The sequence below is a fragment of the Budorcas taxicolor genome, chromosome 21, assembly GCF_023091745.1.
Source record: "Budorcas taxicolor isolate Tak-1 chromosome 21, Takin1.1, whole genome shotgun sequence".
Lineage (NCBI taxonomy): Eukaryota > Metazoa > Chordata > Mammalia > Artiodactyla > Bovidae > Budorcas > Budorcas taxicolor.
In genome coordinates this window covers 63,232,187-63,243,176 of record NC_068930.1, presented here as the reverse complement: position 1 = coordinate 63,243,176, position 10,990 = coordinate 63,232,187, and the positions used below count along the sequence as shown (strand labels likewise).

Here is a 10,990-nt window from a genome sequence, read left to right as displayed (position 1 = left end):
GGGGAATATTTTCAAATATTCTTTCCATTTTCTGGGGTTTTACATGGTCTTTAATGAGGATATGAGAAACGGGGGTGGGGGGAACTGAGAAGAGTCAATATATATATTTTTTAAAAAACAAGAGTCAGAGATATTTTTCAATGTCCCTTTTTATGTATTCTGAGCTTTCACAGACCCTTCAATGAATTTTCTTAAATGAGAAAAATCACTCTCAACGGAAATTTCTGTTTATTTTTAGTTTAGGTTTTCTGGTGGGGAGGGACAAAAAGTGAGTAGTTTCTGTAACTAGATTGTTTGAGTATATCTGATGAAACCTGTTACCAGGAATGGTCATCTGCCCATTTCCAGTCAGAGGACAGAACACTGTGCTGTCCCCGCCTACATTTCACAAGCCTGGAGGAGGGCTTTGCAGGATATATAGGCAGCAGCACCCGGGAAACTCCAGCATCCGGGCAGGCGGCGGCTCTGGATCCACTGCCCACATCCTGCTCTCGCAGGCAGGTAATCTGTGATGCTCCCACCCTGGGAGCCAAGGGACCCCTTTCCCAGGGTGGTTCTGGCCTCGATCATGGGTTGGTAGGGCCTGACACAGGAGGGAGGCGGGAGGACGTGTGTCTGATGCTGGGAGGGTTCTGAGCCCTCTGAAGACCAGTCCTCTCTCTGGGTCTCAGTGTTCATCCCGCAAAGGGAGGGATGTGCCACCAGGGCTTCTGGGGGCATTTCTGCTTTTGAGTCTTTGGGGTCGAGATTCGAGCCAGCTGTGCCCCATCCAGCTGTGCATCCAGCGTCAGGTCAGAGCTCCCCCAAGGGCCCTGAGCTGCGTCTCCTTGCCTGGCACAGGGCGCTGCCCTCAGAGAGCCCTGGGGACGGAATTAGTAGAGTAGGTCCGTCTGGGCAAAGGCTGCGGGGTCTCCAGGGGTTTTTTCTGCGTTCCACTGTCTCTCCAGGGACACCAGCAAGCAGACAGGAGCTGAATCTGCCCAGCACTGAAAAGACAGACAGCTCAGAAACAGAGCCAGCCCTCCAATCTGGCCAAATGCTGCTTTGGTTGCTTAGTTGCTAAGTCGTGACCAACCCTTTCGCAACCCCATGACTCTAGCGTGCCAGGCTCCTCTGTCCGTGGGGTTCTCCAGGCAAGAATACTGGAATGGCTTGCCATTTCTTCCTCCAGGGGATCTTCTTGACCCAGGGATCAAACCCGCGTTCCCCGTGTCTCCTGCATCGGCAGGCGGGCTCTTTACCATCTGACCCACCAGGGGAGCATCTGGCTAGCTATTTTTCCAGGAAGAGTTTTGGGGGAAAACATTTAATTCTTTGTGAAAGAAACCATTGCATCAGCTCTGCATAAACAAATTTTTGGCATAATTGATCGCCCCTGTCCTCAGGCTTGCCCAAAGGCCTTTCCCCTGGGCTTCGGACGAGACTCAGCTCAGGCTCCTCCCTTCCACCTCCTCCTCTCCTTCCCTCCCCACTCACCACCCCAGCAGTCCTCTCTCCTCTGAACCCTGAGATGAGGGGCAGAGGCTGCAGGGAAACAGCCCTCTTTGCTGAGGTCATAGCTTTGACCTCAGTCTCTCCTGAGGCTTCTGGGCAGTAGCTCTGTCCTCTATCCCCAGGGATCACAGTCTGGCTTGTAGAGTCCTAGAGAGGGTGCCCACTAGAGGGGGTGACACGTCTGGAACTCCCCTTAGGAGCCCAGCACCTTCTTCCTGTATGTTACCTGAGCCAGTCCACGTGTTGGACGGAGGTGAGAACTGAGGATCAGAGAGGTTCAGTCACTGCTCGTCACCACACAGCACTCACAAGAAGCCAAAATGAAATCCTCGACCAGGTCTCTGAGACTCTGCTCACCCTGCTTCTCCCCACCAGGAGGCCTTTCCAGGTTCTTGATGGAAACACCCTCCATGTGTCCACGTGGCAGGGGCTGAGCAGAACGCTCTGCCCTCCTTGTTCTTTACAGCAGCCCTCCTCAGGGCAGCCAGGCTACAGCACGGCTCCCGCTGCCTGTGGCGGCCTCTCTCCTGAACCCTCACTGTGACCAGGCACCTCGACGGGAAAGCCTCCCTGAGGTCACACCCTTGTCCTCAGAGGCGGGGAGAGGTGCTGTGTCCTCTGATCAGTGCAGGGCTCCTTCCTGGGGGGACAGAGAGGGCACAGTGGGAAAGGAGCCCTGCTTCCTGGGCCCTCTGAGGTATCAGCTCCCGGAAGAGGGAGATGGGCTCTCGCTGCACAGCACCACACACTCATCACCAGCTTCCCTGCCCTGGAGCCAGGGACCCCAGGCTCCTCACCCTCACTCCTCCACTGCCTGCTGTGTGACCTTGGAAAAGCCCCTTCCCTTCTCTGTGCCCAGTCTCTCCACTGGGGAAACTGCTAATGATCACAGCACTTGATCAAAGGGTGAGAAGCAGCCCAGAGCCTCCTCCTGTGTGTTGGGAGCCCAGGAGGGTGCCTACCCCTGGGAGGTCCCAGAGCAGCAGGGCCGAGAGAACAGAGACCACGGGGGACAGGGGGGTTGGGACGTCATCTGACATGCGGAGACTGAAAGGAGCTTTGCTTTTCAGACATGAGGGCAGAGAGAGTGTCCCCCCTCCTGGCTCTGGGGCTCCTGGTGGCTGGACTCTGCTCCAGTGTCCACTGCCTCCCGGAGAATGTGACCCCAGAAGGACAGCACAAAGTGATGGCTGTGGATGACCATGCATTAGCCTCCAGCAACACCGACTTCGCCTTCAGCCTCTACAAGCAGTTGGCTTTGGAGAACCCCAATAAGAACATCATCTTCTCCCCTCTGAGTGTCTCCATAGCCTTGGGCTTCCTGTCCCTGGGGGCCCGTGGCTCCACCCTGACAGAGATCCTGGAAGGTCTCAAGTTCAACCTCACAGAGACCCCCGAGACAGAAATCCACCAGGGCTTCCAGCACCTCCTGCAGACGCTCAATCGACCCAGCAATGAGCTGCAGCTGAGAGTGGGCAACGCCATGTTTGTGCAGGAGCAGCTGAAGCTGCTGGACAAGTTCAGGGAAGATGCTCGTGTGCTGTACTCCTCCGAGGCCTTCTCGACCAACTTCAGGGATCCTGAAGCTGCCAGGAGTCTAATAAATGACTATGTGAAGAATAAAACCCAGGGGAAAATTGAGGAGCTGTTCAAGGTTCTTTCCCCAAGAACGGTGTTGGTCCTGGTGAACTACATCTACTTTAAAGGTGAGTACCCGGATTGGGGTTGGGGCAGATGCACCTAGGTTCTCAGGCTTCAGAATCATTTCTATCCCCGCTCAGCCAACTATGTTGCCAGCAAACCACTATAGAGGTCCCTCGTGGTTTGGGGGCTTAAACACCAAGGCCCACTCTGACCATAGTCTTTGTCTATTTTAGCTTTTTCCAAATTGCTTTTCTCATTGTAGGGCAGTGATTCCCTTATGTGAGGCAGAGGGATGCTTTTTTTTTTTTTTTTTTTTATTTGTTTGACTGCCTTAGTTCTTAGTCGCAGCACGAGGGGTCTTTCGTGGTAGCAGGCAGATTCTACAGTTGTGGCAGGCAGGTTCAGTAGTTGTGGCAGGCTGGCTTTGCCTGGAGGCGTGTGTTATCTTATTTCCTGACCAGAGGTTGAGCCCGTGTCCTCTGCACTGCAAGATGGATTCTTATCCACTGGATCACCAGGGAAGTCCCAGAGGGAGACTTTATTCTGAGTTAAACTTGCCTGCCTGCCAAAAGAAGGAGAGCTTTCTTTTCAGATCTATCCCGTGGGGGATGGGGGCTCCAGCTTCTTCCCTGATGAGACACTTTAGGACGACTCAGGAAGGCCTCGGCTCCGCACACTGCAGGCTGTGTCAGACGTGGGCTCCCTCTAAACAGACCCGGTCTCTGGGGGTTGAGGTGGGGCTGGTGGCCATCTTCACAGTGTGACAGCCTCCGAGCAGCCCGGCCATCTCAAGACTCCTCAGTGGATGCGCTTCTGCTATCCGGAGGCAAGACCACATCGGGGGAAAGTCTTGGGGTTGGACAATGTCTGGGCCACAGTATCTTCTTTTTTTTTAATTCATCTATTTTTTAATTGAAGGATAATTGCTTTACAGAATTGGGTTGGTTTCTGCCAAACATCAATATAAATCAGCCATAGGTATACACATGTTCCCTCCCTCTTGAAACTCCCTCCGGGGCACAATATCTTTCCAGCTTCTAGCTGGTCCTGTGCCCAGTCCCATTGATAGCAAGTTGCTATGACAAACGTCAGCCAGGAGACTCATAAGAGGCAGAGTGAAAGCAGAAAGATTTCACCCAGGGAGCCAACAGTGCAAAAGGGACTCAAAATAGATAAGACACAAAAAATTATCATTGAATCATGAAATGGTCAGGTGTCTAAGAGACCCTAGCTGTGGGGGACAAGTTAGCCCTGAGTTAGGGGCTCTGGGATAAGTCCAGTGATACCCTTCCTTCATCTGTGTTTTCATCTGTAAATCAAGGCACGGGGTGGCATTTCCTTGGAAAAGGAATCCAGGCATGACCTGTCATGTTTGTTACCTGTATCTCTCATGCTTTCTTCTCCTAACAACCCACTCCATCTTGAGAATTTCTCCTCTAAAATCTCCTCCCCGGGGGCACCCGGCCAGCCTCTCTCTGTCTGCTCCTGCCTCTCCCCATGGGGACACAGGCAGGGATGGAATCAAAGAAGGAGGTGGGGGTGGATACACACTCCATGAAGCCCCAGAGACTCATTCTGCGTGGAGACGTCTGTTGACCCTGCCCTGCCCTCTGGGTCCCCGTGTGGCTCCTGCTCCAGTTGGGCTCACAAGGCCATGGGGACGTGTATCCTCCCTACAAAGCCAACAGTTAGCCTCTGGTCACTTGTTCCCTTGAAGGACCAGGAGGTCCCGTATCTCTCCAGGCCCAGCCTCATCCCCATCTCTCCTTTGCCCTCCATATTTCCTGTTGACTTTGCACGTAGCACAACTAACCAGCTTTGTTTCATGCCCCTCTTCTCAATCCTGACCTGTGAGGTTCACCCCCATCCCGGAGGGCTTACCCATCTGCCCAGGTGTATGTGCACAGCTGGCAGGCCCACCCCAGAGGCACGTGGTGTGGGGCGCTGCTGGCGCAGGCAGGGCCGAGGAGGGAGAGACTTGCACTCACACACTCCTTACCTGCCCGCCCGCCTCCAGCCAGGTGGCAGATCCCCTTTGACCCCAAGCGCACTGAGCAGGCAGAGTTCCACGTGAGCGAGAACGAGACGGTGCAGGTGCCCATGATGAACATTCGCCTGGAAACCCTGTACTTCCGAGATGAGGAGCTGGGCTGCACACTGGTGGAGCTCACGTACACCAGCAATGACAGCGCCCTCTTCATCCTCCCCGACGAGGGCAAAATGCAGGACCTGGAAGCCAAGCTGATCCCGGAGACGCTGACGAGGTGGCGAAACTCCCTGCAGCCCAGGTGACTCCCTAGGGCCTAGAGCTGTGGGTTCAGCTGCCGTCTTGGTCCTTCCCCCTCTTCCTGGACTCCTGACCCCCAGCAACAGGGCCTCAGGAATGTGTGGGACTGGAGGCAGAGGTGGGAGAGCCTGTACTGAGATATCCTTGCCCTTTGCTGCCTGTGTGGCTCCGAGCCTGATTCCTTCTGTAAGATGATGGCGTCAGAGGGGACAGGGCCTTCCTCTCACACTAACACATGCTGTATCGTGAGGCTCCTGAACAAAGCCTCCCGCACGTGTGGTGTTGTCTCATGTCCCCACCTCTTGGGTGGGGGAGCAGATGGAATTGTATCAGCTGAGGGCTCAGGTGAGATAGACACTGAGAATCAGCTTTGCAGGGGCTGCACATGACGTTCATTCATTTATTTAACCAACCATTCAGCGCTGCTTTCACAGGTTGATTGAGAAGCTAGTGTGTGCCAGGGACTAATTATGCTCTGAGGGGAGGTCAGCAGATAGAACAGTAAATTCTCTGCCCTCGTGAGCTTACTCTGTGATTGACATAGACCTATGAGAAATAAATGTAATGAATAATTTGGTGTGTTGAATGGTTAGAAAGGGAGAGACAGGGATAGTAAAGCAAAAAAGAAAAAAAAAAGAATGAATGAAAATTGGACCCAGAGGTATTTTGTGATTGTAACTAGGGGGGCCCTTAGGTGGTGTTTGAGGTGAGGGACTGAGCCGTGCAGATGTGCTGGGAAAAGCCTTGTTGGCTGAGGGAACAGCCAGTGCAAAGCCTCCGAGGCAGGAGCAAGCCTGGTGTGGTTGAGGATTAGTGAGGCCAGAGCAGGAGAGCAGAGGGAGGCAGGGGGGAAGCTGGGCGAGGTCGGGGTCCTCAGGGAGGACTAAGGTCACCCAAGGCCTTGCAGACCCTTTGACTACCCCACCGTCTAAGGGAAATGGAAACTCATCACAAACAGTGAAAGATCTGAGTGATGCTTTAAAAGGATCACCCAGGGTGCCGAGTGGAGAGCAGATGGCAGAGGACATGCATGGAAGCAGGGAGGCCACCAGGAGCCCAGGGGGTCACCCAGGGGAGGGCGCTGGGGGCTGGACCAGGAGGAGCAGGAAGCGTGGGGAGGGGTCAAGTTCTGGGTAAACGGAGGATAGACACACAGGCCAGGAGGTGGGGTTCAGGAGACCGATCTCAGGGGCACAAGGGGAGAGGCAGTGCTGGGCCAGGGTCTGCAGGGGCGGGTAGGGAGGGGATGTGGGCAGCATGAGGGAGCGGGGGTGTCCCAGACCCAGAGTCCCACTCCCAGGCTCACACTCCCCCCGCCACTCCCTGGGCTTCTCTGGGGCTCAGCTCCCTGCTGCGAGGGGAGAGGTGTCCTTGACCCTCTGTTCTGAGTGTGGGATGGGCAGACCCAGGGGGGATGGATGTGGGAGGCACTTCAGAAAGCACAGGGGACTGGAGACCTGCCTGCATGTGAAGTAGAGGCTGCAGCCCTTCCCGACTCCTGTCCAGGGGACCTGAGGCTGTGGGGCTCCTGACTCCCAACCCCCCCTCCCTGCAGATCCCAGGAGACCCAGGACAGGGGACCCCCTCACCCTGACTGTGCTCCCTTCCCAGCCCTTCCTACTCCAACCCCAAGAGCTACCACAGGGCAGGGGCCCAGCGAAGAGCTGTAAATGGAGAAAATACTCATCAGACACCTTGATTTACAAGCACTGAGGGGACATGTATCTATACATTCCTGGCCCATAACGATGCTCAGTAGGAATTTATTGACTCGTGTATAAAGGAGGGAGGAAGGATGAATGTAAGGAAGAAAGAAGGTAGGTCGATGGGGAGGAGTAACTACCTCCCTGTTACCAGGGACCCACAGTTTAGGGGGAGCCTCAGTCTCCCCGCATTTAGCATCTGTCAGACCAGTCACCATGGTAAGAGTCTTAAGGGAAGTGCAGACAGAGAGAGGGAGAGGGGATCCGGGGGGTGGGAGACAGCATCTCTCACTCCAAGAACCTGCTGGCGGCTCTGCTCAGATACAGCAGCCTGCCCGCAAGGAGCTCACTGGGAAGGCGAGACAGAGACTCTGAATTGGGTGGTTCAGGCTCCCCAAGCCCTTGAATGCAGCCCCCAGCCCTCCATGTCCCACTGTTGTCCCTGCCAAGCCCCTCGCCTCCCTGCATCAGCCCCTCTTTCCTGCAAGTGCCTCCACCTGCCTCGTGGGCTCCTCTTCACCCAGCCCACTCCTTCCCCTCCCCAGGGACTCAAACTGGATGCCACCTCCTGCAAGAAGCCTTCCTGGTGACCCTGGTACATCCCTCCTGGTGCTCCCCCATCCCCCTCCCCCTCCCCCCAGCACGGTCTCCCAGCAGCTGTGGAATCCGTGTTGGAGAAGGGTGATTCCTGAGCCCTGCAGGCTTGCAGGGGAGAAGCAGGGCCAGGTGGGGCCAAGCCCACAGCCCCTGCCTTGGCACGCTGCCCTGAAGGTGAGACAGCTGCAGACAAGAATGCATAATAAAGGAATTAAAGAGAGTTAGCCTGTGGAATCTGGAAACTGAGGAAAGGAGTGCTTATTCCAGGGAGAACGGGGTGGATGGAGACGAAACCCAGGAAGACCTAGCTGAGTGGAGGAGAACGGTGAGCACCGAGTTGAGTAAGCCATCAAGTTTATTTTCTCACCTCCTAGATTGATACATACCCTCAGCCTGCCAAAGTTTTCCATCTCCAGTGACTATAATCTGGAAGACACCCTTTCTGAGCTGAACATCCAGAAAGTCTTCACCTCTGAGGCTGACCTGTCAGGAATCACAGGTGTCACGAACTTAAAAGTTTCCCAGGTGAGTTTTTAAACTTTGGACATTTCATCTTCCACATGGGAACTTGAAAGGTGACAGCCAGGCAGACCTTTGGCTGATCTTGAATTTGCAAAACAATGACATTGCTCATTACTCAGATCAGTTCAGTGCAGTTTAGTAGCTCAGTCGTGTCCGACTCTTCGAGACCCCCATGGACTGCGGCATGCCAGGCCTCCCTGTCCATCACCAACTCCCAGAGTTTACTCAAACTCATGTCCATTGAGTCGGTGATGTCATCCAACCATCTTATCCTGTGTCGTCCCCTTATCCTCCCGCCTTCAATCTTTCCGAGCATCAAGGTCTTTTCCAGTGAGTCAGTTCTTCGCATCAGGTGGCCAAAATATAACAGCTTCAGCTTCAGCATCAGTCCTTCCAATGAATATTCAGGACTGATTGCCTTTAGGATTGATGAGTTTGATCTCCTTACAATCCAAGGGACTCTCAAGAGTCTTCTCCAACACCACAGTTCAAAAGCATCAATTCTTCAGCCTTCTTTATGGTCCAGCTCTCACACTCGTACATGACTACTGGAAAAACCATAGCTTTGGCTACACAGACCTTTGTCGATAAAATGGTGTCTTTGTTTTTTAATATGCTGGGCATTACTCAGTTACCCTGCCTGCAACCCTCAAGCTCAGGGGAGCTGGGTTATAACCATCTTGGGGGCTGGTTCTACCTTCTCTGTAATATATTTGGGGATAGACATCGGTCTTGGGAATGTGCCTGAGGTGGAATCAGCTGTAAACCCCCATCCCTTGCAGCACATTTTATTGCCTATGGGATAAATTATTAAAGCCCTTAGTCCTGAATCTTGTCATTTTTAAAAGACATATGATAGCTCTTGGCTCCTGTGTGGTGCTCAGCAGAGCAAGTAAGAGGTAATAGGTACTAACAATGGCTCAGGGCCATCATGATCAATATACACTGAGAGCAGGAGAGAAGAACACCAGGGGTCCTGATACTGTGATCTGAGAAGGAGAGAAGTCAGAGTGAATGAGGGGGCGGGTGCTGGGCAGCCCTGCAGGCTCCCCTGCACCCATCTTCCAGAGGACCTGATAAAGCAGACATAGGCGCTATGGGGCCTTGTGGTCCAGGGATGGGAAGCCAGTCCTAGGCAAGGGGGCTGAGGGGCATGTCAGCCGGGGCAGGAAAGAAGCAGAAAGCAGTGCTCACCCATCTGCTGCTTCGACGTGGAGGGACAGTGGACAGTTGCCTGAAAGAAATATGCCTCGATCTGGCCCCTCCCCCTGCACTAGGGAGTGTCTGGGGACAGCAGAGTCTCTGGACTCAGACAGAGGGGATTCAGATCAGGGAGCCCCTGCTCTTTGCTTCTCTGACCCTGGGCCCAGGACTTACAGCCCATTTGACTGCGCTTTGCACAGCCTTGGGTCATGTATATGTGAACCAGCTGACAGATGTGTTGGGAAAAACAAAGTTGAAAAGGTAGACAGCATAGTGACAGGCCAGTGGCAGAAGGTGGATGAATATCAGTTCCTCTAGAGGCACTCAGGCAGCTGCTCACCTCCTGCCCATCCCATCTCTGATCGGTAATACTCTTCTGTCCCCACAGGTGGTCCACAGCGCTGTGCTGGACGTGGACGAGGAGGGCACGGAAGGAGCTGCTGCCACGGGAGTACAAATTATCCCCCTTTCCTCACTTAAAACCATTGTGCGTTTCGACAGGCCCTTCCTGATTGCTGCAGTTCTCAAAGACACCCAAAGCATCATCTTTTTGGGGAAAGTCACCAATCCCACTCAAGCCTAGAGCTCAGCTCTGAGCTGTGGGTGCCCTCTCTAAGGAGCAGGGTGCCCAGGTCCCTGGGTGCAGCCTGGCCTCTGGGCACTGAGGATCCACCCTGCCTGTCCCCACCTGCTCGCTCCTGAGAAGGTGACAGTGGCGATGCTGGGGGTTCCACATGCACAGGGAGTCTGCGTCCTGGTCACGAGGAAGCTCCTTCAACAGCAATAAAGCACCTTCCTTGGACTGCACTCCTTCGTGTGTGTCTCTGCCCTGATCCACCTGACTCCATGCTCTGCTGCTGCCTGGGCCCTGAGGTCAAGCACCCAGACCTCCCCACCCCTGGGCCCCTCTCCTTTAGACTCACCAGAAGGCCCAGGAGCAGGCTTTGTGCCTGTGACCAAGCCCACTGGCCCGCAGGCCCAGGACAGGGAGGGACCCCTGCTGCCCACTTCCAGGGGTTCTGGTTCCAGGTCAAGGTTCACTTCTTCCTCCCCAGGGCCTGGGATGTGTCCTTGTGCTCACCTGCAGGGGCTCCAGCCCTGACGTCTTCCAGTACAGCCCCTGGACCCTGCCATCCCACAGCTGAGCTGGGCCTTTCACCCTCCAGATCACCCCTCTGCCTCCCAGCACCCCTACCTGGGAGACCAGCTACTTGCAATTTCCCAGCTGGGCTCCTCCACCACCTGATGCATTCCACATCCTCTCCTGACAGAGGCAGGGCTGGCCCGGGGTTAGGGGTCCTGGTGACTAGAGTGGAGATCAATGTGCCTTGGTTAATCAGGGTCAGACCATGAGCCACAACCATGGGCACAGTGGCCAGGAGCCATTCCCGAGAGGCCTCCATCCTCTGGGGTCCTTGGTATGAAAGCAGGGGCACCAATTGTCATTGGTGACAGTGACAGCAGTCACCGTGATCAGTGAGCCACGGAACATGTGCTCTGCGCCAGTCACTGTGCAAGTGCCTCAAGATCCCGCCCCCTT

At 54.7% G+C, this 10,990-nt stretch overlaps 1 protein-coding gene across 1 annotated transcript; it reads left to right on the top strand.

Annotated features, from left to right (window-relative positions):
- The first annotated feature begins 326 nt into the window (after window positions 1–326).
- On the top strand, window positions 327–10,236 carry LOC128066650 (serpin A3-6-like). The gene is made up of 5 exons (XM_052659731.1): window positions 327–501; window positions 2,565–3,200; window positions 5,156–5,426; window positions 8,100–8,250; window positions 9,839–10,236. The coding sequence occupies exons 1-5, from the start codon at window positions 327–329 to the stop codon at window positions 10,031–10,033; spliced, it is 1,428 nt and encodes a 475-aa protein (XP_052515691.1). The 3' UTR covers window positions 10,034–10,236.
- The last annotated feature ends 754 nt before the right edge of the window (window positions 10,237–10,990 follow it).